This window comes from Hemiscyllium ocellatum, chromosome 9, assembly GCF_020745735.1.
Source record: "Hemiscyllium ocellatum isolate sHemOce1 chromosome 9, sHemOce1.pat.X.cur, whole genome shotgun sequence".
In the NCBI taxonomy this organism is placed as follows: domain Eukaryota; kingdom Metazoa; phylum Chordata; class Chondrichthyes; order Orectolobiformes; family Hemiscylliidae; genus Hemiscyllium; species Hemiscyllium ocellatum.
The window spans coordinates 46,187,410-46,214,896 of record NC_083409.1 but is presented as its reverse complement, the minus strand read 5'-3'; the positions used below and the strand labels follow the sequence as shown (position 1 = coordinate 46,214,896).

The window sequence follows — 27,487 nt, the reverse complement described above, 5'->3', positions numbered from 1 at the left end:
GTTTATTTGGAAGCACTAGCTTTTGGAGTGCTGCTCCTTCATCAGGTGGTTGTGGAGTATAAGATTGTTAGACACAATTTATAGCAAAGGTTTACAGTGTTGTAACTGAAATTATATATCGAAAGATCTGGATTATTTGTTAAGTCTCTCATCTTTTAGAATGACCATATCGGTTTCAGTTCTTTCATATGTAAATCGCAGAACTTTTTCAAAGTTATGTTCTCAAGTGAACTTTAACAATTGGTGTCAGATCTGCCCAGATAATGCATTTAAGGTGTGAGGTGCCCTGCCCTGTGTGAGACTGTCTGTGCCACAATGTTCAGACTGATTCTAATCTAAAAAACGGATTCACAGAATCTTACATGGATTCATGCAGTTTTTGAGCAAGATAAAATGTAACTCTACGAGCACAAATTCACCCTATAAACTTATGTTTGTGTGTGTAGCGGGGGTGTGTGTGTGTGTGTGTGTGTGTGTGTGTGTGTGTGTGTGTGTGTGTGTGTATATATGTGTATAAAGGGATATAAGTTTGTGAGAGGGTGCATGAGTGTGTGGGAGTGTGTGAGCATATGAGAGACAGTCTGCGTCTGTAGAGTGTGTTGCTCTTTCTCTCTGTAGGAGTGTGTGTGTGTGTGTGTGTGTGTGTGTGCGCGCGCACGCACGCACATAGTGCAATGGGGTCATCTGTAGTGTGACATGAACCCAAGGTCCTGATGGAGACCACCCCCATGGGTACTTATGGGGATGGCCTCAACCAGGACCTTGGGTTCATGTCACACTACAGGTGACCCCATTGCACTACACATGCACATACATACTCCTACATACACACACTCACACAGACCCTCTCTAATACACAAGCGCTCTCTCATATGCTCACACATATACTTCCACACACACACACAATCTCTCAGACTTATATTCCTTTACACACTCACACAAAGTCATAAACCATTCCCCCCCCTCCCCCACTTGCATTTGTGAATTTGTACTTGCAGAATTACATTTTACTTTGCTCAAAACTGCAGGAATCCCTGTAAGATTCTGTAAATCCACTTTTTAAAGATTAGAATCAGTCTAAACATTGTGGCTATTGCTATAAATTCTGTGTCTTACTATCATATACTCTACAACCACTTGATAAAGGAGCAGTGCTCCGAAAACTAATGCTTCCAAAAAACCTGTCGGACTATAAGCTGGTGTTGTGAGATTTTTAACTTTGTACACCCCAGTCCAACACTGGCATCTCCAAGTAATGTAAGATAAAGTGATGACATGACACAAAGAATGATAGCAAGCTACACAAGACAAGCTTGCCAAAGGTAACTTATGCACAGGACCATCATTTGTAATTCTGAGTCAGACTAAAGAAGAAAACACTGGGAGCAAAACATTTGACGGGAAAGAACTGAGGTGGAAAATGAGTGACATGGGAAAGACAAACACACAGCTGGTGTCATGAATATGCAAGGGACAGAAAAGGTGGTGGGTGGTGATAGTAACATTATGCATCATGGGAAAGGTAGCTTGTATCAGGAAACAGAAAGACAGTATGTATCATGTTAGAGAAAGGGACTCCATGCATTGAGAGAGACCAAAACAAGATCTCACCAGTGATCTATGTAAAGGAACAACATGAGGATTTAAAAAGAACAAGAGCAAGCAGGAAAGAGAAGGGAGAGATATAGAAAGAGATCAGGAGGATATGCAAGTGGTTAGAGTTAAGTCAGTTCAAGAATGCACAGATGTTTTGAATTCTGAAGATGATCTATTGATAAAGACAAAAAAAATCACCAAAGTCTTAATAACAAGTTACACCATATTCTGAAATATAAAAGCATGTGAAAATGTTCTTCAAACCAGAAATTATAACCTCTCAAATTTTAGAAATTTCTCGATAGTAGGTCTCAAAAGCAACTTGATTACGAGATCAATGATCTCACTAACTAAAGGGAAATTCTAAGGTTCAATAAGGATATTCCAGTGATAATAGGTAATGAATTAAAATTCATTTGATAAAGCTTTTGTGATACAATGCAACGTGTGAATTTTCTTTTGGGGTGGATGGTGAAAATAGGAGGGACGATAGCTGGTGTACTATCTGGTCAACAGATGAAAGTAATTGGATTTTCAATATTCAGGAACGATAGACAAACACACTGTGCAGCAAAAACACAAAGAAAAAGCACCCTAATGCTGATTATCCGAATTCACATTCTAGGATACCCTTGAGGCGCTTTTAGAAGTAAAACTTATTTTAGACAGCACTGAGATAGCAATTCAGAATGCAATGCACCCAGTCACCTCAATTTGTCGCCTCTAATTCAATTGGAACACCAAATGTGGTAAAATTGTCTGAATACGGCTTTATTTTTCCAACATGTTAAAAGCAGGAGCACTGCACCTTGACAAAGATAAACTTGCACTTTATTCACAATTGGAATGACTCCTCAAAAGATAGGAATGTCAATTATGCTTTTCTAGTTACTTAAATTTCATGCTGCTCAAAACAGACACATATGGATCACTAATCTAACCATAGAATTAAAATGATTTTAAAAATCTTGCTCCTTTCCAATTTCATAACTGTTTTCAATTAACGTCCTTGTTTCATTGTCTAGTTTTGCTACGACTGACATGGTGTCAGAATTTGGTCTCTACATCCACTCATCAAACACAACACTATTGCTATCACTATTCTTTCTTGATGTGAAGGCACACTGTACCTATTAAGACAACATCAAATTAAACAGCAGAAATTACAGGCAAGATAATTTACTAGTGAGGTTTATGTTGCACACATCAGTAGTGTACACAGCTGTAACACTAGGATGACCAGCATAGATTAAATTTTCTTACCAATAGGTTTAAAAACATCTCAACCGTGCCAATGATGCTGTACTTAGAACACTGAACTAAACGTTTCTTTTGAGTTAATTGACAGTACTAGTACAAAACCTGCTTCCAGTTGATAGTCTGGAAAATAATGGTACCAGGACTGTAGCTTTAGTTAAAGTAAATCACTTTACCATAGCACCCTTTTTGACTAGTCAGCCATCATCAGCCCCTTTGTGCAGATATGGCTAATACTGTGGAACATTGAATGTATATAAAACACCTACCCTTTAAAATATAGCATAAACAGAATCTTATGACAGTTGTAAAAAACATGAAAAATGTGACTAAGGCAAAAATATTACTTGCTAGTTTAAGTATGTAACATTCAGATGCTCCAGTGTACCAAACAATGAGTTATGGTATTGATGTCACATTAATTAGCAAATAGAAAACTACAAGCATGAGCAAGGTAAAATCACTTCACAATTAATTGTTTTACCTCTAATTGCAATAGTGATGTCCTTCAATGCCTCTTAACACATACATTCCAGTTGTGCATAATGAAAGCAGAGTTTGGTGTCCAGTTTTCACTTGTTGTACATACTAGGTACATTATCAAATCTACAAACATAAGAATTGCTCTCAGCAACTAGAAAATCCCTTCTCCTTAGGCAGTTACGATGAAGTGCAATTGTTTAATGACACTAAATGTTTTCATTAGGCTCTCCTTACTACGACCGTGTTGGAGTGAGTTTTTTGGGTGTGTTGGGTCTTTTATACTGCCACAGGTAGCCATGGATGATAATTGCGTCCACGCAGGCAGATAAGGATTTGGCAGGAATGCGACTAAACTGCTTGCGGTCAGAGTTGTACTTGTAGAGTCCCTCAATCATTTTCTTTCCAATGTTTTTAGGCCCTATTCCTGCTAATTTAGTAATTTCTTCGGTTTCTGGACTGTAGGTATAGAGTGAACGGAATTGGCAACCAGCATCCCGGAAAAGGATCAGAAAGTTATTGGCTTCAGAATTCTCCATTTCCTAAAAAATATACAAAACAGAACTGTGATAATCTTGTCATGTTTAACCAAGTGACAAGATGATTTTAAGATATAGTAAAAACATTTGTCTGAACAAAGTCCTAGAACTTCCAACAATCCACACAAGTAGGATATAGTCCATGTTGATCACCACCAGCAGAGTAGGTATTTGCCAATTAATCTGATCAGAGATGTTATTACACACCTTTGGAGCAGGTGAGGCTTGAGCCTGGTGTCCTGTTTCAGAGACAGGCACTACCACTGCACCACAACAGCCCTTCAGTCAGCACTAACAACAGTGCTACAATGCAACATAGCTGCAGTATCTCATGTCAGTATAACTGTGAAAACCAATTGGCACACTGATGAAGCATATGGCGTCAGACCAGTGACACTTGCCGGGGGTGTTGTGCTCTTTTATATTTTTAAAAATAAAGTGAACAAATTATTACAATGCGAGAGCATTGTACATAAAAAGATCTGATTTAATATAAAGCGTGCCATTTAAAAAAAATATATAGTATATACAATGTTTCCTCTTAGCTGCAAAACTGTGCAGTCCACTCATAAGCTCTTTTAAGTTACTGTGTGTGGAACAATTTGAAAAGCACTGTGGACTTCAAGAAGTTACTTGTGCATCTAAAAAAATCATGAAGGGGGAACAATGAGCATCTACTTCCCACTCATCATACACTTAATCCTGCAGCAAACCATATATGACTGAAGGCTTTAAATTTATGACTGGCGAGGATACACAGCTCAGTTTTGAAGACTGTTGCATTCAATTGTATTGTTTTAATTAGCTACAGACATTGGTTTCTAACATACGCATTAGTGTTCCAACATAACAGATGACACCAGGAATAAATATCTTACCGCGAGTATTTTATTCTTCTGATTCTCATTGACTTTTCCAGCTAAACAGCAATGAGAGATTGCATTCTGAATTATATGCTTGTTAGATTTTGCACTGGGTTCCTTGTATAACTTTGGTCCTGCAAGTATATAAATTATTGATAATTATATACATGCAAAAGAACCACAAACACTATGTCTATTCTAATCTACTTGCATCATTTAATGAATGTTTTACTGCAAGAGGTTATAAAGAAGCATTACTTCTGCCCAATGTTTAATTGTCCAATGACTCCATATGATTCATATACACAAAATTATAACTGACAAAAGAGATAGAAGAGATATAAGATGTTAATATGGGGTTAAAATGGCCCATTTCAAGGACAAGGACCAGGTTAAGTACAGCAAAGCAAAATCCTTTCCCAATCAGCAGGCAAAAAAGCTTTCCCAAATTCAGGGGACAAATTAGTTGCATAGCTAAGGTGGGTCACTGGTGAGTGCAAAATTCATCTGTCAGCACTTCTCACCAGTTCTGATTCAATTCACCACTGACGTAGAGCAGTGTTGTAACGCTACACCAGAGAAAAGGTTTCTCCCTCATCCCATTTCTCAGCTGTCACTGGATTACTTCCTTTAAAGAAGCTTAATGCACCCCCTTTAGGAAACTGTTTCCGAATGAATGTTTAGGTCCCAAAGGTTTTAGACACTCACCAGAAGGCTGTCAGCTCCAAACATACAACAATTGGATTTTGGTGCAACCCGGGAAGTATAGGTGAACTGACTTCTTCCCAAACAGCAAAAGACAAATATTTTCTTGAGCCTCACAACAAGTTAAAATTTCATTTTGCAACTTGTGACAAAAGTTGAGCTGGTCAAGTGCAACGGCTAGCTTAATGAAAATGGTATCACAGTATGATGCAAACTGACTAACCTATGGAGGCAGCTAAGCAATAAATTCTCAGGCTTGCCCTTGCACATTGATGTACAGGCATACCTGGAAAGAGGGCCATTAATTCCAACAGCTTACATGCAGACTAGAAAATCAGGTGAAGAAATTGCAGAACATCTTTGTTTGGCATTGCATTCCAAAACCTGGTAGAAAGCCTGGTTCAAGGCTGCCTACTCTGCAATTCCAACAGAACATTAAAGCTCTTCAAAAAAAAAGGGCTTGAGTACATTTTGATCAGGCATCACACATAGTAGCCCAAAGTAAGCATGAGGAGTAATGGATAAAGAAACCAAAATAAGTTGTCTAAAATAAAGTACAATGAAGGGTGTAGGATAGATGATAGTTATTGATTTGATTTTGTTTGTTGACAGGATATTGGTACCACAGGCTCAGCCAGCATTTTGGCTAATTACCTGAGGTGGTAATGAATTGCCTTCTTGAACCACAGCAATTACGTGTAAGTATATACAGAATGTTGTTGGCAAGAGAGCCATTGGAAAAGAGTGAACAAGTTGGGACTTCTTTAGAAAAGATTAAGTGGAGATTTGATGGAGGCCTTCACATCAACGAATGGGTTCCATATGATGATATTCAGAGACTGTTTCTATTTGTAGGAAGATCTAAAAATAGGCATTACAAATACAAGATAATTCTTAATAAATCCAATACCGGAGTAAAGAGATACATATTTGCCTACAGAATAGTTCAAATGTGGCACATGCTAAAACATGAAGTGATTGAGGTAAATAGATTAGAAATTTGCAAGAGAAAACTGGATAAGATGATGAGAGAAAGGGAATAAAAATATACGCTGCAAGGCTAAGAAAAAGGTAGAATGAGAGCAGACATATGTAGAATATAAACAGCAGCATAATCAAAGAATGTGGTGCTGGAAAAGCACAGGAATTCTTCCTGATGAAGAGCTTATGCTTGAAATGTCAACACTCCTGCTCCTGTACCTTTCCAGCACCACACTCTTCGACTCTAAACTCTAGCATCTCCAGTCCTCACCTTTATCCTAATAAACAGCAGCATAAGCAAGTTGAGCTGAAAGGCATGTTTCTGTGGTGCATAATCTATGTAATCTTATGAAAAATTCACCCTGGCTACCTGTAAATGTGGTCTCTGAGGGGGAAAAGAAGGAACAACAGACATGATTTATAACGTATTACTTCAGAATATTAGAAAACATCACCTGTGTACTCTGTTGCAGAAGCCACTGAGGAAGTTGTTGATTCATTCTCCCAGTCTTTCTCACCATTGCGGTTGACAGAACAACTTGGTGACATAAATCCATCAACTGATTCTGTCCTGTGCATTAAAAAAAATTGCGAAATGAAAGATCCTTAATTAGTTCAGAATATTTTCATATAATGATTAAATATATCATGTAGTAATTTGTATTTGGCAAACTAAAATTCCTTTGTTTTGGACACTTTATTCCTTGTTTCATTATACTGTAAAAATGTGCATTTAATCAGCACCTTTCGCAATGTCAGAATGTCTATAAGTGCTTTATTGTTGATGATGCATTTTTGAAGGAGTCACTGTTTAAACATAGGAAAATAATGGGCTATAACACACAGAAAACACTTACAAACCTTATGTGATAATGAGCAGATAATGGATTTTACAATGTGAATTAAGGGATAAGTATTGGTTCAGACATCTGGGATAGCTACCTTTCAAAATATGATCATAGAATTATTTATGTCCACATGGAAATAAAGACAGGAATTCAGTTTAATGTTCCATCTGAAGGATGGGATCTCTGACAGTGCAGCTCTTCCCATACACTGCACTGAGGTGTCAGCCTGGACTTTTGTGCTCAAGACTCTGGAGTCAAAGTTAAATCCACAATCATTTGACCCAAGGACAAATATACCTACTGAGGGAGCTCCAGTCCTACACCAGGTCCTAGCTCCCAGCCTTGCCGGATTTTCACCATCCCTCCAGATCTCCCCCTCTCTGCGGATGAAAGATCAGTCCTCAGCAGGGGCCTCACCTTCATTCCCCTACGCCCTCGGATTAATGAGTTCAACACGCGCCGAGATATTGAGCAATTCTTCCGCCGCCTTCGCCTCCGTGCCTACTTTCACAACCAAGACTCTCGCCCACCCTCTGACGACCCCTTCTCCCGCCTCCAACACACCCCATCCACCTGGACACCCCGTGCTGGCCTCCTACCCGCCCTCGACCTCTTTATAGCCAACTGCCGCCGTGACATTAACCGACTCAACCTGTCCACCCCTCTTACCCACTCCAACCTCTCACCCTCAGAACGTGCAGCCCTCCACTCCCTCCGCTCCAATCCCAACCTCACCATCAAACCCGCAGACAAGGGAGGCGCGGTGGTAGTTTGGCGCACTGACCTGTATACCACTGAAGCCAAACGCCAGCTCGCGGACGCCTCCTCTTATCGCCCCCTTGACCACGACCCCACCTCCCACCACCAAACCATCATCTCCCAGACCATCCAGGACCTCATCACCTCGGGGATCTCCCATCCACCGCCTCCAACCTCATAGTCCCACAACCCCGCACCGCCCGTTTCTACCTCCTGCCCAAAATCCACAAACCTGCCTGCCCCGGCCGACCCATTGTCTCAGCCTGCTCCTGCCCCACCGAACTCATCTCCCAATACCTCGACACGGTCCTGTCCCTTTTAGTCCAAGAACTCCCCACCTACGTTCGGGACACCACCCACGCCCTCCACCTCCTCCAGGATTTTCGCTTCCCCGGTCCCCAACGCCTTATTTTCACTATGGACATCCAGTCCCTGTACACCTCCATCCCCCATCACGAAGGACTCAAAGCCCTCCGCTTCTTCCTTTCCCGCCGCACCAACCAGTACCCTTCCACTGACACCCTCCTTCGACTGACTGAACTGGTCCTCACCCTGAATAACTTCTCTTTTCAATCCTCCCACTTCCTCCAAACTAAAGGAGTTGCCATGGGCACCCGCATGGGCCCCAGCTATGCCTGCCTCTTCGTAGGATATGTGGAACAGTCCATCTTCCGCAACTACACTGGCACCACCCCCCACCTTTTCCTCCGCTACATCGATGACTGTATCAGCGCTGCCTCGTGCTCCCACGAGGAGGTTGAACAGTTCATCAACTTTACTAACACCTTCCATCCCGACCTGAAATTCACCTGGACCATCTCAGACTCCTCCCTCCCCTTCCTAGACCTCTCCATTTCTATCTCGGGCGACCGACTCAACACAGACATCTATTATAAACCGACTGACTCCCACAGCTACCTGGACTACACCTCCTCCCACCCTGCCCCCTGTAAAAACGCCATCCCATATTCCCAATTCCTTCGTCTCCGCCGCATCTGCTCCCAGGAGGACCAATTCCAACACCGCACAGCCCAGATGGCCTCCTTCTTCAAGGACCGCAGATTCCCCCCAGACGTGATCGACGATGCCCTCCACCGCATCTCCTCCACTTCCCGCTCCTCCGCCCTTGAGCCCCGCTCCTCCAACCGCCACCAAGACAGAACCCCACTGGTTCTCACCTACCACCCCACCAACCTCCGCATACAACGTATCATCCGCCGCCATTTCCGCCACCTCCAAACGGATCCCACCACCAAGGATATATTTCCCTCCCCTCCCCTATCAGCATTCCGCAAGGACCACTCCCTTCGTGACTCCCTCGTCAGATCCACACCCCCCACCAACCCAATCTCCACCCCCGGCACCTTCCCCTGCAACCGCAGGAAATGTAAAACTTGCGCCCACACCTCCACGCTCACTTCCCTCCAAGGCCCCAAGGGATCCTTCCATATCCGCCACAAATTCACCTGCACCTCCACACACATCATCTATTGCATCCGCTGTGGCCTCCTCTATATTGGGAAGACAGGCCGCTTACTTGCGGAACGCTTCAGAGAACACCTCCGGGCCGCCCGAACCAACCAACCCAATCACCCCGTGGCTCAACACTTTAACTCTCCCTCCCACTCCACCGAGGACATGCAGGTCCTTGGACTCCTCCACCGGCAGAACACAACAACACGACGGCTGGAGGAGGAGCGCCTCATCTTCCGCCTGGGAACCCTCCAACCACAAGGTATGAATTCAGATTTCTCCAGTTTCCTCATTTCCCCTCCCCCCACCTTGTCTCAGTCGGTTCCCTCAACTCAGCACCGCCCTCCTAACCTGCAATCCTCTTCCTGACCTCTCCGCCCCCACCCCACTCCGGCCTATCACCCTCACCTTGACCTCCTTCCACCTATCCCACCTCCATCGCCCCTCCCCCTAGTCCCTCCTCCCTACCCGTTATCTTAGCCTGCTTGGCTCTCTCTCTCTCTTATTCCTGATGAAGGGCTTATGCTCGAAACGTCGAATTCTCTATTCCTGAGATGCTGCCTGGCCTGCTGTGCTTTGACCAGCAACACATTTGCAGCTGTGATCTCCAGCATCTGCAGACCTCATTTTTTACTCGAAGACATTTGACATTATGCTATTTTGAATCGTATGTAACCTGGGGCTGGATTTCGCATCCAACAAGCAGTGGCTTAGCCAGATACATTCTGTTGCTCCATTTCAATCCTATGGATCTGCAGTAAATTAAAGTGAGCTGGAATGTTAATTACCTAAGAACCCCTCCCTGTACTCCTTTCATCCTCAAACTGGAGGAAATTCACCCCGGTGTTGCTGGTCAATTAAATGGACAGGAGTTTTCTCTGATCCCAGCAGTGCTACTGATAGTGGTGATAATTGCAGGCAATGCAACCAATCCCTGACAATGTCCACTGACAGAGCTGGGTGCAGAGTAACTGTGGAGGTGGGGGAGGTGGTGGAGGTGGGGGAGAGGTGGTGGTGGGGGAGAGGTGGTGGTGGGGGAGAGGTGGTGGTGGGGGAGAGGTGGTGGTGGGGGAGAGGTGGTGGTGGGGGGGGGTGGGGTGTGTGTGGGGAGGGGGTGGGGGGGTGGAGAGGGGGGGTTGCTCAGGTATTGCTATGGCCAGCTGCCAGCTACTGGGCCTTGGGGAAGGGGAATAGGAAGGATTGGGGAGCCATGGAAAGGTCACCTCCATTTGAAACTGGGAGCCCAAAATGGAGTCACCCTCTTTGCCTTTCCTACTTGTAGGCCATACAATGTTACCTGTCTAGTTTCAAACCCATCAAGGATCTTGGACTGTCCACTGTGTAATAGTGTTGGAGACAGGAAGTGACCTCTTAAGTGCCTACTGTTCATTTAAGGGTCTCTATTGGCACAAGGGTAAGTGTGATACTGCCGCCACCATTCAGAAAATCACAGCAGAGATTAAATGGGAGGGTAGTCACTGGAAAAGATGCCAATGTCAATTAGCAGACTTTCCCCAAAATATATTCAACATTGCATATTTTTCCTTCTTTGCGACAGTAACATAATAATGTCACCAATATGTGCTACCATTAGGTTGCATTAAAGGAATATTTAAATCAAACCACTGGCTAGTTTTCTATATGAAACTCATGGGTAAAGCAGCATATTTATACAATAAAACATGATGAGAAAGATGGTATGTAGGTCTATGCAATTTACATACCCCATTCCATCATCAGTTCATATAGCTGATAATGATCCATCACATTACAAGACTATTTATCTGGACCTTATTTCAAGACCATCTTTCAAACTCTGAAAATGACTAAATTGTAAGGGTAGATTTAATATTTGGAAGTGAGAGATCATATTTATCATTTGTTCATCCTAAATGTATGAAAGTATGTCCTCTTCTCAGGGACTGTGTTAAGATTTCAATTCAACGCTGTAACTCAAGGCTCTCGATTTGTTTGGGTGTAACTTCCCCTTTGCTGAAGAGGTCTTTGCCTTTCTATAGCACCTTTAACATGGCAAAACATCTCAAGGTGCATTACAGAAGTGTTATTAATAAATGTTGATGCAAAAACACATAAGGACATGGTTATACATAGCATATCTAAATTCAACAGAATAATTTAAAACTGTTCCCTGTATATCACATGGAAAAACAGTGAACAACAATAAAGAATTTAGATGTCAGGTGTGATTGTTATTACCTGGGAGTCTTTCTTCCTGAATGTACACTGTCAGCATCTGCCGTGTTCAATGATGCCAAAGATAGACAGGACACTGAAAAACAGCAAAAGTAAAACCGTTAAGTCAAAGGGTTTACCTCTTCAAACCCATATTTGTTGATTTCTGTAATGGAACTGTCAGCTACTGATAAGGGAAAGACAGGCTACCGTTTTGACCAAGAAACCCATAGTCAGACTCTTCTCTCTTTCAGAAGCTGGAAGGAGTTGTATTTTAACATATCTAAAATCTTCAGCATTTACAATTTTTTGTTTACATCTCTTATATCTTCCCAAATTGGTCGGTTTCATCTAGTAACAAAAAATTAAGTAACCTGGACTACATTTCAAGTTTAAGAGATCCTCAAAATGATTGCAAAAGGCTGTAGTCTCTTCAAATAAACAGTCTCTTCAAAACAGAATGATTTTGATTACCTGCTGATGATCTGACAGGTGGGATTGATCCATCTTCTCGGAAAGACTTTGGACGAGCCTTTTTGAGTTTCAGACTGGTGGGACGAGGCTTTATCACAGTATCCATGTCTTTCATTAATTTTAACTGCTTTTTTCTGAGGTATTCCTGTTTAATGAATTCTCTGCGCGATCGTTCATCTTCTTTCTTTTGTCGTTCTTCTTCAGCTTTGAGTCTGTGGGAAATTCAAGAAAAAAAAATCTTGTATTTACATAAAGTCTTAAAAAAATTGGGTGACATCACAACTTTTGTCACAGGTAAAGTATTTTTGAAGTCTGGCCATTCTTGTAATGTAGGAAATCTCAGCAGCCAATTTGTACACTGCAATGTACTACAAAACAGCCATGAGACCAAGTTAAGGTTATCTGTTTTCTTTGGAAGTCATGTTGGGTTGAGGGTTAAATATTGGCAAGTACACCAGGAAAACACATTGTCCTTAGAATAGTTCCATGGAATCTTTTACAGCTGCACAAGGGACAGAGAAGCCTCCACTTTGTGATCCATACAATGTTGCAACCTTGATAATTCCACTAAATTGGCAGTCAAAATTGTGTGAAATCCTGTGTAGGATTTAAGCCTTCTGACTCAGATGAGTGTGTTAACAGTGAGCCAAGGCAGACACACCATGGTACTTCAATAATAAATCAACATTCTTCTAAATGGTTTAAATGATAATATTGGTGGAAGTTGCAGTCACATCCACCTTAATGAGATGTAATTCTACAGAGAAGTTAGCTTCGGATAGCTGCATGTCTTAATATCTCTTGTATGTAATTGTAATGCAGCAAAAAGCTGACCATTTACAATATAGGACAGCTATTTCTGACCATTCCATACCTGGCCTCTTCCTTCTTCTCTTCCATCTCTGCTTCCAGTTGCTGTCGTCTAATCTGCTTTTCCTTCTCTCTCCTCATACGTTTTTCCAAGAGGGCTGCACGTTTCATAGCGATTTCTTCAGCTTTTTGATCATCCTTGAAAAACCAAGTCAAGTTAAGAATTGATTAGAAATAAAACCTAAACAAATGTATAGATAACTTGAAACTGCAAGGAATTGCACTCAGACATCTACAAACAGTACAACTGATCAGATATCTCATTCTAATACTAATCTCAATTTCTACACAAATCTAGAAAAAGAGAAATTAAGAGTTGCTAATGGAGAAAGGCCACTCACTGGCTTACTACCCCCATCAACATGATTTAGTTATAAAACTGAAGAAACGTGCAGAGAAAAATTAAACAGAGTTAAAATTAATTCTACAAAAGGGCCTCAAGTCTTCAAAGAGTTGCTAATGTGATGCCAGAATATTGCAATCTCTTGCTACATAACCAAAGAGAGTACGAGTAATGTTTCTTTCATTTAAGTTTTTGTCATTTACACAAGAAAGAAATGATGAGAAATGCTTCTTGTTTGCAGTCTTCTGGACATTGGAGTTCATTGCACTCAGGTCAGTAACTATAACTGGACCAATCCGAGGACTGTCGTCAGGCAGTTTCTTCCTTAACTTTCTAGTACCATGCTATCTCAAAGTAATGATCTCATTGCTCTGAAAAGTGCAGCTAAAATGCACACTTCCACTTGATTTTTAATTTACAAAACTTTAACTTTTGCTATACAGCTGTGTCCAACTTCCATATTCCATTCAATATAGTCAGTTCTGTCATAACGCTGCAATTCCGTTCTCAGGCAATCCTGTTTTGTAAGAAAATCACATAATAGCAGCATCATTTAAACTAATGTGGTTGGATTCACGTTATAACCAATACATGCTTTAAAAGTTAGCACTTTAGAAACAGTGTCCCCAAATTGTCAACTGTGTTATAGCAAATTTGCGTGTTGTAGCAGAACAACCTGTCGTCCAAAAGGAAGCGTTACATTGTTATCTTATAAACTTTACAAGCAAGGAGAGTTACTATCTGCATGAAGTTTGAAAAATCCCTTATACAATCTGCTCAGTTGCAAAACTGGTTACCACCACCATATCCAGGGCAATCAAAGCAATTCAAAGGTTCAAACAAATTCTTCCCCAGAAGATGGAGAATAGATAGGTACCAACGACAGCCTCGTCCTGACATGGGTTAGAACCTCAAAGAAGTACTTCAAGTGATGAAATATGTACATGCTTCAGTGTCTATAATGTGGAAACCATGTAGAAATTTATAATTATAAGATCATTTTAGTTCAATAGCCCGTCTTTTAATAATCTGTTCACCACTTCCTTGTGATCTGTTGACTTTGTTTATTTTTGTTACATCCTATTTGTTAGTTGTTTCCATGCTTTTAATTTGATTACTTGTGAATGTTGTTTTGCAAGTCACACTGTAATTAAGTTTCTGGCTATGAACATGCTTCTTGACCAAAGTATCATTATCACTAACGTGGTTATGTAGATGCAAAAAAATTAAAGATTGGAGGACAAAATTAACGTCAAAATAACAAGATCTACAATGTTCATAGTAATGTTTGCACAAATGCCACAGAAGATCAGGTACGGACAGAGTTGTAATATAAACATACCATCAATAATGTAGCTCTCTGTTAGCATCAGAAAGAATTGGGATGACACTGCTGTCTGTGTCACAATTGAACACATTGAATGGTTTGCAGTTGCTGTACTTGTGTGGTGGTGCTTACAAACTATTAAGTCATGTTATTTCAAGTCCAAGTACCCAAAAAATAAGGTGTTAACTGCTCGCAGTCAATCTCCCCCTGTGGACTTCTGGATAGCAAATAAAGGGCCAACGCAAGTTGCAATTCTCTGCAAGGAATGACTGGAATTTCAAATACCACAGAATTAGTAGGAGAGAAGGAGAACACAAGAGAACGGGTAGAGACAAAGGGGAGTTAATCTGATGTAATGATATTACAGACAAAAGAGAGGCCATATTCTCAGAGTTCCTATCTGTAAATGCTCAGATGATACAGAGGGATATATTTATACATCTATTGCTATGTTGAATTACCTGCAAAACATATTAAACTTCCACTAAGGAGTTTTAAATTTATACTCTTCCAGGGAGACATTTTTGAGAAACCAAATACTTTTGACGCAGTTTAAGAATCATTGCATTGAAATTCTCTTTCCCATAAAGTTATCAGGAGATTGGAAAGCTTAGAAGTTTTTATTTAACATCGATTCAACACCTTCCATGGAATGCTTACATTGGAATATGACAAAGCTATTGTAACATTTTTATCATGTAGTCACTGTTGTGGTGTAGCAAGCGTATCAGCTAATTTCCAAAAAAGCAGGATCCTAGAAATGGCAATGCTTTACTTGTTGGTGAATTCCCTTCCTTGTTGAATGGTCCTACAGGATTTTTCAAATCCACCAGAGACAAGCTAAGTAGCTATTCCTAAATACAGCGCTCCTCAATAAATTCCACAATACTACAGAGTTAAAAAATATGACACTGGAAAAGCACAGCAAATCAGGCAGCATCTGAGTAGCAGGAGAGTCTTGTGGAGGGAGGAGGAAAACTTCAAGGTGGAGCATCCTTGAAAGAGGCTTCTCAGTAAGGTTATAACAACGAGAAGAAAGTGAGGACTGCAGATGCTGGAGGTCAGAATACTACAGTCCCAGCTGCATTAGGTGTTCAATGGCAGCAACTCACCAGCAGATTTATGCATGTTGCAGTCTTCTCCACAATTTTACAGGCTAAGGGTGAGGGACAGGGTAGTCCCTCTTACTCTTTCATTGAAACTATTAAGTGGTCAATTATTGCCCAATTTGAGAGCCTCTCCCCATCCAGCCTCAATTCTGATCACTAATCTAAGGCTGACACCTATATGTTAGTACAGTTTACTGTCAAACATATTGAGAAAAACATTATGCAATCCAATGGCACTGCTACAACAAAATTAGTAATGTACATCAATATTCTTGCATATGTGCCTGTTTATTTTGTAGTTACTATTAAAAACTCTTATTCTGCAAATCCAGAAAGGAAAACAAAAAGTCACTTACTTTAAAGAAAAATCCACAACACAACTTTTGTTCTTCAAATTGTTCCTTTTCAGTGTCACCATCATTTGCCTCGTCCACTTCCACTTCCTCCTCTGAAAGCTTTAGGTCTGAAAGGGAAACCTCAATTAAGCTTGCCTTTGTGCTCTGGTCAACAGGGTATTTCTTTTTAACAGGACTCTCCAGGAGAGAAGCAGACTTTTCTGTGGACACTGTGGGCAATGGTGACTCTTCTGGTTCAACAGGTGGCACCAGGTCCACTTTTTCCATTTCCAAGGGTTTTTCGTTTATCTGTTTATTCTCTTCAACCTCAGGCTCCAATTCCTCATTAGTTAATTTCACACCCCCTCCTTTTGAGGAATCATCAGGTGTGTCATCTTCAAGAAAAAGAAATGATTTGGTCTGGAACTGGCTGGGAGAGAACTTTCTAAGATGAGGAAGACTATCAACAGAACGTGGGGCAGTGAGGACACGGTTTAATGGCGTTATCTTCAATTCATTTGGCCTCGATTTTGAGTTTTTAACATGAGAATATGAAGATCTTCTGTGTGAAGTCTGAGGAGATCGTTGCGTAGAGCGCGGTGATTCACCAGAAGAGGATAGGGAAGGGGATAATGATCCAGTAGATCTTGAAGATGATCGGACTTCTCGGATTTGTTTTTGTGGTGAAGGTTGAGGAGGAGAAATTACCCATGCTTGTTGTTGTTCCCTCATTTGCATTATTAATTCCTGCTGATTTGCCAAACGTTGCATCTCCTGTTGCAGTGCATGCAAAGCTGTATTCATTTTTTCAATTAATCGATTATACTCAATGACATCAACATCTCCTAAAGTCTCTTCAGCAGTGTTGCTTAAATTCCAGGAAACCTGTTTTTCTGATTGGGCTGCAGAAGTGGGGGATTGAAGGCCCCGTTTACCACTATCTGCTGTGTTACCATTAATTGCAATCATTTCGGGCGTTAATTCATCTTTTACCTCAATGCTCCCTGTTCGCAACAATTTCCTCTCACGTGTCAATCCATCTCCATGATCACCACCAGGTTCCTCATTTAATGGAGAGCTTCCATCACTTTTCTTTTTCACAACATTCAAAAATGCCGTCCTACCCATTTTTTGTCTTTGCCTTGTAAAAGCAGCTTCAACTTTCTTTTTCTGAGCTTCAATAGCTCGTCGCTTTTCTTCTAGTTTCATTTTAAGCTGAATCACTTCAGATGCCAACAACTGTGCAGGATCTCTCATTTGTCTGTTTGGACTCAGCTCTGGTATTCGACTATTAGAAATCATGCCTGGAGTACTAAGCTCTGAACTTTCTGGGGTAGTCTTTTGGGAACTACTATTGCTCAACCTGGCATCTGAGACATTCAGCTTCTTGAACTTTTGTTCAGCAAAACTGGTCATTTTAATTGCAGAACCTGGAGAGATGCTATTTCCAGCTTGCAATACAGCATTCAATGAGTTTGAGCCTGGTGTTAACATATCACTATTGTCATCACATTTTAGATCAGAGTCTTGAGGTTTAGAAGAGTCTTCCATATCAGAATCCATACTCACTGTGTAATCTCTAAAGGAAAAGTCTTCATCGATTGTTTCTTGAATGTCTTCAGATTGGACATGGATCCCTGTGTCTACCTCTGTATTATCAGTCAAAGGGCTTGTAGCACCTTTAAGCTCTGCAATGGAATCTAGGCTGCTTGTTTGATTCATTTTGGGCGTTACAGGGACATCACTGGCATTGTTAACATGTAAGAAAAAACCATCAGCTACTTGATCAGATTGAAGATCTGGGCAGAGTTTGTCCACGTCATGAATTATCTGCAGAGCTTCTTCAATGCTTGGTGGGATATCTAAACTATTTTCCTTTGGCCCATTTGACACCGTACCTCGCAAGGATGGTCTCCTCAGAGTATCATTTGACGAACCAGACCTTCTCGTGGAACCTTTAGATGGTTTTTCATAACTGTGATTAGAAAGATGCTCTTCTTCAATTCCATTGCTTTGTCCATTTATTGGCTGCAAGGATTCATTTCTTACTAAATGTTTGGGAGTATTGTTGATGTTTGAAATCAAACTGTCATTACTGATTGACCTAATTATTGTCCGGTTATTTGTAGTAGATGTGTCGATATTGCTGTCTGAATCGAAGGGAATATTGAAAGAAACAGCTTGGGGAAAGGCTCTATTTAAAGGAAAACAAAACTGTATCAGCAACAGATTTATAAACATGTATTTAAACATAAATTCCTGAGAAAAATATTGGTTTTAGAAATGGATTCAATAGTAACAATAAGAATTAGCCTTAAAATATGAATTGCACAAAATTATTATAAATTTTAAGATATAGAGTGCCACAAGGCTGGAAGTGATGTTAGCACTGCAGAATATCTTAACTAGATCTATTCCTCCTTCCATTTTTAATGCTGTTTCATTTTACAGTTGCTTCTTTCTCCTTGATATATTTAATCTTCATAGACAATGGCATTTTATGTTCCTTCCAAGTCAAACCAAAAAGCAAAATGCAACAGCTTAATACAACGACAGGGTGCACAATAAATAGGACAATGAGATTATGATAATAAAAATGTATCAAATACATTGTTAATATTTAATCTTATTGCTTTATATATAAAATAGGATTAATTTGTATTAGAAACCAATATTAATTGCAAATACATTGAAAAATTAACGAGCAGTTACACTTACATTTGAATTTTAATTCAAGCTGAAAAGGTTTTTAAACGGTATCACCAACCTTGGTTTCTTTTCAGGCCAGGTTCCTGCATATCCCTCGACATAAGACATGGATGTGGATCGACGCATTCCTAACGGAATAATGGGATAGTTTATTTTTAAATGTAAGAGATTTAGACACAAGCAAAGTAAAGTTGTTCTCTTTTTTAAGAAAAATAATACAATTTCTTTCTGTTCATAAGTTACTAACTATTAATGGTTTTGTGGAAAAATCAGAATTTCAACTTTTTAAAAAAATTGACCAAGTGGAGAACTCCAGGTGAGTTGCAATATGTAGTGCATTTTTTGCCTGCAATATAATAATTTAGAATGCCTTTTCATTTATTCATGCTGAAAATTTCAGTGGTTAGCACTGCTCCCTCACATCACGAGGGACTTGGGTTCTATTCCACCCTTGGGTGATTGTGTGGAGTTTGCATGTTCTCCGTGTGGAGAAAGTGAGGATTGCAGATACTGGAGATCAGAGTCAAACATGTGGTGCTAGAAAAGCACAGCCGATCAGGCAGCATCTGAGGAGCAGGAGAGTTGACGTTTTGAGATGAAGTTCTTCATCAGAAATGAGGGTGTGGCCCAAGGGGCCTGAGAGATAAATGGGAGTGGGGGGCAGGAAGCTGGCAATGCGATAGATAGCTGGAGGTGGGGGTTATGGTGATCAGTTGGAAAGAAGGGTGGAGTGAATAGGTGGAATGGAAGATGGACAGTTTGAGAGGGCAATACAGAGTTGGAAGGTTGGCTCTCAGATAAGGTGGGGGGGGGTGGGCGAAATGAAGAAACAGGTGAAAATACATTGATCATGTGTGGTTGGAGAGTCCCAACGCAGAACCTAAGGTGTTCTTCCTCCAGGCATTGGGTGGCTAGAGTTTGGCGGTAGAGGTGGCCCAGGACGTGCATGTCCTTGGCAGACTGGGAGGGGAAGTAAAAGTGTTCGGCCACAGGATGGTGGAGTTGTTTAGTGCATGTGTCTTCAAAATGTTTTCTGAAACATTTTGCAAGTTAGCATCCTGACTCCCTGTTGTAGAGGAGACCACACCAAGAGCACTGGACACAGCAGATGGCACGTGCGTCAGATGTGGGGCCATGGATGGAGGCGAGTAGGAAGGTGTGGAATCCTTTGCACTGCTTGCAGTGGCAAGGGAAGGTGCCGGGACTGCGAGGGTGGATTGGTGGGGGCCGTGAACATAACAAGGGAGTCGCGGAGGGAATGGTCTTTGCACTACGCAGATAGGGGTGGGGAGAGAAATATATCCCTGGTGGTGGGGTCTGTTTGTTGGTGGTGGAAATTGCAGAAGATGATGCATTGTATCTGGGAGGTTGGTGGGTGGAAGGTGAGGATCACGGAGTTTCTGTCCTTGTTGCAATTAGAGGGGTGGGGTTCAAAGGCGGAGGTGCGGGAAGTGGAGGAGATGCATTGGAAGGCAGGGGAAATTGCGGTCTTTGAAAGAGGCGGACATCTGGGATGTTCTGTGGTGAAACTAGTCCTCCTGGGAGCAGATGCGGCAGAGGCACAGGATTTGTAAGGAATAACGTTTTTACAACAGGCAGGGTAGGAGATGCAGTCCAGGTAGCTGTGGGAGTCGGTGAGTTTGAAGTACATGTCCATGTTGAGTCTGATGCCAGAAGTTAGACAGGAATTTAAAAAGGAGGTCCTCAAGGGTAGTAATATCTGATTACTCCCAGTGCTACGAGCTAGTGAGGGCAGGAATGAGGATAGAGCAGATGAATGCATGGCTGAGGAGCTGGTGTATGAAAGAAGGATTCACATTTATGGATCATTGGAATCTCTTTTGGGGTAGAAGTGACCTGTATAAGGACGGACGGATTGCACATAAATTGGAAGGGGACTAACATACTGGCAGGAAAATTTGCTAGAACTGCTTGGGAGGATTTAAACTAGTAAGATGGAGGGTGGGACCCAGGGAGATAGTGAGGACAGAGATCGATCTGAGACGGGTACAGCTGAGAACAGAAGCGAGTCAAACAAACAGTCAGGGCAGGCAGGGACAAGGTAGGACAAATAAATTAAACTGCATTTATTTCAATGCAAGGGGCCTAACAGGGAAGGCAGATGAACTCAGGGCATGGTTAGGAACATGGGACCGGGATATCATAGCAATTACAGAAACATGGCTCAGGGATGGACAGGACTGGCAACTTAATGTTCCAGGATACAAATGCTACAGGAAGGATAGAAAGGGAGACAAGAGAGGAGAGGGAGTGGCATTTTTGATCAGGGATAGCATTACAGCTGTACTGAGGGAAGATATTCCTGGAAATACATCCAGGGTAGCTATTTGGTTGGAACTGAGAAATAAGAAAGGGATGATCACCTTACTGGAGATTGTATTATAGATCCCCTAATAGTCAGAGAAATTGAGAAACAAACTTGTAAGGAGATCTCAGCTATCTGTAAGAATAATAGGGTAGTTATAGTAGGGGATTTAAACTTTCCAATCATCGACTGGAACTGCCATGGTGTTAAAGATGGAGAGGAATTTGTTAAGTGTGTACAAGACAATTTTCTGATTCAGTATGTGGATGTACCTACAAGAGAAGGTGCAAAACATGACCTACTCTTGGGAAATAAGGCAGAGCAGGTGACTGAGGTGTCAGTGGGGGAGCACTTTGGGGCCAGCGACCATAATTCTATTTGTTTTAAAATAGTGATGGAAAAGGATAGACCAGATCTAAAAGTTGGAGGTCTAAATTGGAGAAAGGCCAATTTTGACGGTATTAGGCAAGAACTTTCAAAAGCTGATTGGAGGCAGATGTTCGCGGGTAAAGGGATGGTTGGAAAATGGGAAACCTTCAGAAATGAGATAACAAGAATCCAGAGAAACTATATTCCTGTCAGGGTGAAAGGGAAGGCTGTTAGGTATAGGGAATGCTGGGTGACTAAAGGAATTGAGGGTTTGTTTAAGAAAAAGAAGGAAGCATATGTCAGGTATAGGCAGGATAGTCAAGTGAATCCTTAGAAGAGTATAAAAGAAGTAGGAGTATACTTCAGAGGGAAATCAGGAGGGCAAAGCGGGGACATGAGATAGCGTGGCAAATAGAATTAGGAAAATCCAAAGGGTTTTTACAAATATATTAAAGACAAAAGGGTAACTAGGGAGAGAATAACAAGAATCCAGAGAAAATGGGGTAGATACTAAATGAATATTTTGCATCAGTATTTACATTGGAAAAGGAATGGAAATATAGACTGTCGGGAAATAGATGGTGACATCTTGCAAAATATCCAGATTACAGAGGAGGAAGTGCTGGATGTCTTGAAACGGTTAAAAGTGGATAAATCCCCAGGACCTGATCAGGTGTATCCAAGAACTCTGTGGGAAGCTAGAGAAGTGATTGCTGGGTCTCTTGCTGAGATATTTGTATCATCGATAGTCACAGGTGAGGTGCCAGACGACTGGAGGTTGGCAAACGTGGTGCCACTGTTTAAGAAGGGCAGTAAAGACAAGCCAGGGAACTATAGACCTGTGAGCCTGACCTCAGTGGTGGGAAAGTTGTTGGAGGGAATCCTGAGGGACAGGAAGTACATGTATTTGGAAAGGCAATGACTGATTAGGGATAGTCAACATGGCTTTGTGCGTGGGAAATCATGTCTCACAATCTTGATTGATTTTTTTGAAGTAACAAACAAGAGCGATGAGGGCAGAGCAGTAGATGTAATCGATATGGACTTCAGTAAGGCGTTCGACAAGGTTCTCCATGGGAGACTGATTGGCAAGGTTAGATCTCACGGAATATAGGGAGAACTAGCCATTTGGATACAGAACTGGCTCAAAGGTAGAAGACAGAGGGTGGTAGTGGAGGGTTGTTTTTCAGACTGGAGGCCTGTGACCAGTGGAGTGCCACAAGGATCAGTGCTGGGCCCTCTACTTTTTGTCATTTACATAAATGATTTTGATGTGAGCGTAATAGGTACAGTTACTAAGTTTGCAGATGACACCAAAATTGGAGGTGTAGTCAACAATGAAGAGGGTTATCTCAGATTAGAACAGGATCTGGACCAGATGGGCCAATGGGCTGAGAAGTGGCAGATGGAGTTTAATTCAGATAAATGCGAGGTGCTGCATTTTGGGAAAGCAAATCTTAGCAGGATTTATACACTTAATGGTAAGGTCCTAGGGAGTGTTGCTGAACAAAGAGACCTTGAAGTGCAGGTTCATAACTCCTTGAAAGTGGAGTCGCAGGTAAATAGGATACTGAAGGCGGTATTTGGTATGCTTTCCTTAATTGGTCACAGTACTGAGTACAGGAGTTGGGAGGTCATGTTGCGGCTGTACAGGACATTGGTTAGACCACTGTTGGAATATTGTGTGCAATTCTAGTCTCCTTCCCATCGGAAGGATGTTGTGAAACTTGAAAGGGTTCAGAAAAGATTTACAAGGATGTTGCCAGAGGCGGAGGATCTGAGCTACAGGGAGCGGCTGAACAGGTTGGGGCTGTTTTCCCTGCAGCGTCGGAGGCTGAGGGGTGACCTTATGGAGGTTTATAAAATTGAGGGGCACGGATAGGATAAATAGACAAAGTCGTTTCCCTGGGGTCACGAAGTCCAGAACTAGAGGGCTTGGTTTAGGGTGAGCAGGGAAAGATATAAAAGAGACCTAAGGGGCAACATTTTCACGCAGAGGGTGGTACGTGTATGGAATGAGCTGCCAGAGGTTATGGTGGAGGCTGGTATAATTGCAACATTTAAGAGGCATTTGGATGGTTATATGAATAGGAAGGTTTTGGAGGGATATGGGCCGGGTGCTGGCAGATGGGACTAGATTGGGTTGGGATATCTGGTCGGCATGGACGGGTTGGACTGAAGGTCTGTTTCCATGCTGTACATTTCTATGACTCCATGACTCTAAATGGAGATGGAGAAGTCCAGGTAGGGGAGCGAGGTGTCCGAGATGATCCAGGTGAATTTGAGGTGAGGATGGAATGTGTTGGTGACATTGATGAACTGTGCAACTTCCTCACAGGAGCCTTCAGATTACTGACAAGTTTGCATTAAAGAGTTTTATTTAAAAGCCAAGTGTCACTCTTATTGATCAGATCTCTGCTTTCAATGATCTAAGCTTAAAAATGTATTGCTGAAAAAGCGCAGCAGGTCAGGCAGCATCAAAGGAGCAGGAGAATCGACGTTTCGGACATAAGCCCTTCTTCCTGCACTTTTCCAGAAACGCATTTTTAAGCTCTGATCTCCAGCATCTGCAGTCCTCACTTTCTCCTTTTTTCAATGATCTAACCACACCACATTTGCTGAAACACAGGATATGGAGGTTTGTGGAATCAATTTCAGATGGTAGCCAGAATTTGATAAACCGTTTTAAAATTCAAACTTTATGTCACAAAATAATGTAAGGGATATTTATACCTGAGTCAGATGTATGAGGACGGTGCTGAGTATGTCGTAGGGGCAGGAGTGGCTGTGATGGCAAAAATGTTGGACTCACTTTGCTGAAATGAAAGCAAAAATTGTATAAATAGAAATAATATTTCTAGTTTACTACTCATAGGAAACTCACAAAATAGTCTTTACACTTCACATTTTGTTGCATAAAACAGTAGATATTTTTCTGTAGTGAGTGAGCATAGTGTCCCTCAAAAAGACATGATGGATTGTAATTATTAAAAAAAACCACACAGCATCAACGTTGATTTCACTAGTTTCCTCAATTGCTCACCCACACCTCTCCCAGATCCAACCTTTCATATCAACATTTCCCTCTTGAACTGTCCTACCTATTCATCTTCCTTCCCACTTATCCATTCTATCCTCTCCTCTGAACTTTCAAAATATCCCCCCACCAACCTGCATCTATCTATCGCCTTCCCAGCTACCTTCCCCCCCCACCACCAGCCCCACCCCCACCCTCCTATTTATCTCTCAACCCCCTTCCCCCACCTCCCCCATATTCCTGATGAAGGGAATTTGCCTGAAATGTCGATTCTTCTGCTCCTCAGAAACTGCCTGACCTGCTGTGCTTTTTCAGCGTCAAATTTTTCAACGGTAATTATTAAACGGCAACCTGTCATATGTACCCGTTCTGTAACTATATCTCCACTAACTATTAAGATGGTGTACAAAGCTGCTGTTAATTCATTATCTGATTTTCTAACTTCCCAACAGAATACATTAAAGAAATGGGCATCATAAGAATTAAGGAATCTATGATGAGAGGTTGAATAATTATCCATTCCTAAAAATCCATTCTTAAAACCAAGCATTTTCATTGACATACAGCACATAAACAGACCCTTCAGCCCACCAAGTCTTTGCCGATCTACAAACACCAAACTATACTCATTCCATTTACATGCACTTGGTCCATAGACTACAATGTTCTGGGATTTTAAGTACTCATCTAGATGCTTCTTTAATCTTGCAAGACTACTGCCTTTACAACCCTCTTGGGCAGCACATTCCATATACCTATCATCCCCTCAAATTAGTTTTCCCTCTGGTCTCCTGGAAACCACTGCTCCTCATCTTGAACAAAGGAACCACTTTAGCTTCTTCCACTCATCTGGCACTTTACCTGTGGCCAGTGAAGTATTAAATATATCTGTCAATGTCCCAGCAATCTCCTCCCTTGCCTCCCATAGCAGCCTGGGATACATCTCATCAGGCCCTCAGGATTTATGCACCTATTTCACTCTTAAAACATCTAATACTTCCTCCTTATTAATCTTCACAAGTTGTCTACTCTTTCCACCCCAACTGAAATCCCCAGCTACAAAGTCTTTCTCCTCTGTGCACTCAGAAGAAAAGTATTCATTTAAGACTTTGATGAAACCAAGGCAGAGTCTAATCCGAATATCAACTTTAAGATTATCTGATCAGGCTACATCACCTAACGATTCCACTGCCTCATATACCACTTGATATTGCCCCACGTACACATCAACTGAGTGTAACATTTACCAAACTAATCCAAGTCAATGCTGAAAAACTGTATACATATAACTTGGAAATCATTTACTTTGCTTGGAATATGTTCTGAAATGTATTACCAAAACACCTACCCGCATCCAAAATCAGTGTTGGGAGAAGCATCTGTGAAACTTTTCCTGGTAGCATTTGAAATTGGGAAAGCAGCAGGGACATTCCTTATTGGATGGAGCGGTTCAACTGTGGGTAAAGTTGGACATTTAACATTTTCAGAAATACAAAGCTACCATTTAATACCACGAGGAAGCAAAAAACACTGATTCAAATCAAATGCAATTTACCACAATTTTGAATTTTTGAAGAAACCATACAGTGACATTAAAATATTTCTTTCAAAATTGCAATGTACTTGAATAACAATAATCAGAGTATATTTATTCCTAATATCATTTTTTTTAGAGCAGAGATCATTTAATTCCTAGTATCATTCTCCAAAGTAACTTCTAGCTTCCCCTTTTTACTTATTCTGCCAGCGTGACAGCTTCAATTTAACATTCCTCATTCCTTAACATGTTTCGCACATAAAAATCTTAGCCCACTTGTTTCAGCTCCAGCTACCTTGCTTTAGCTGGGAAGGTGTCAGCATCTAGACAGAGAACTTCACCACAGTCATCACAAAGACAACTCAGTGGTAGGCCAAAAAGTGGGAAAGTGGATCTGGATTAAAAGATGAAGACGGACTGAACATGTGATCTTTTAAGTGGGAGAAAGAAAGCCTCAACAGTAGACGTCTTCTACATCACAAAACTCTCCGAAAGCTTTAATGCTATATACAGAGTTAATCAACATCACAGGCACAACACTACATGACACATGCAGATTTCAAGCATGTACCTTCAACTTGAGGCAGCAGTCTAGGTTGCACAAAAGAGGGCTTCACCACTTCAAACCACCAGAACAACTCTGCCATAAATACTAGGTAATTATTCTGCAAAGATAGAAAAAGAAAGAATAAAAGACTGAACAATTTCTTCGATAAAAGAAAATTGGTAATACAAAACACATCCATATATTTTGCAATGAAATGTCTTTTGGACTTGATGGCATTGCCCCATTCTGCCTATCATACAAATGAATAATGTGGTACCTAAATTTCAGTGTTGGTATAACACCAGGTATGTGGGCTGGACATGCCAAAGACAGGCAGATTGTATCAAACAAAATATTCCTTTGGCTATTTTCAACAAACAATCTACTGACAGTCTGCCTGTGCTTGCAAAACTCACAATGCAGTGTCGAACATTAGATGTGATTCCATGATTGCATAACATTTGCCAAATAATCCTGGGTGTACAAACCATTTTGCTGACAGCTAATTTAGGATTGTCAGATGGGTTCATACTGTGGAGCCCTTGTACTGGAAGCAACATATGTTACTACATAATACCCTTTGCAGAGAGAAATAACATGTACATGCCCTGATCTGGTTTCAAGTGATCAAAAGAGGTGTCAGCCATTCATTGGTTAATTTCTCAGAGCAATATCCTGCCCAATCAGGGTCAAGTAAACTGCCTGGTTTAATATTTAAACAAAGTTTGGCAATTAACTTAGTCATCATTAACTGGAGCATTCTCCACAGTAATGCTTCAACAAATCAGAGTATCGTTGCTAACCAATCAG

General features: G+C 41.3%; 1 protein-coding gene across 1 annotated transcript in view; it reads right to left on the bottom strand.

Annotated features, from left to right (window-relative positions):
- Positions 1 to 1,988: 1,988 nt before the first annotated feature.
- The window catches only part of camsap2a (calmodulin regulated spectrin-associated protein family, member 2a), a 166,807-nt gene continuing 141,308 nt past the window's right edge, over positions 1,989 to 27,487 (bottom strand). Inside the window, exons 7-17 of the mRNA XM_060830206.1 lie at positions 26,702 to 26,795; positions 25,942 to 26,047; positions 24,290 to 24,372; positions 18,920 to 18,989; positions 16,174 to 18,346; positions 13,043 to 13,176; positions 12,169 to 12,380; positions 11,719 to 11,791; positions 6,877 to 6,992; positions 4,751 to 4,869; positions 1,989 to 3,875 (exon numbers count right to left, since the gene is read on the bottom strand). Of these exons, the coding sequence (XP_060686189.1) occupies positions 3,570 to 3,875; positions 4,751 to 4,869; positions 6,877 to 6,992; positions 11,719 to 11,791; positions 12,169 to 12,380; positions 13,043 to 13,176; positions 16,174 to 18,346; positions 18,920 to 18,989; positions 24,290 to 24,372; positions 25,942 to 26,047; positions 26,702 to 26,795 (3,486 nt within the window). The 3' untranslated portion in view covers positions 1,989 to 3,569. The remainder of the gene's footprint in view (positions 3,876 to 4,750; positions 4,870 to 6,876; positions 6,993 to 11,718; positions 11,792 to 12,168; positions 12,381 to 13,042; positions 13,177 to 16,173; positions 18,347 to 18,919; positions 18,990 to 24,289; positions 24,373 to 25,941; positions 26,048 to 26,701; positions 26,796 to 27,487) is intronic.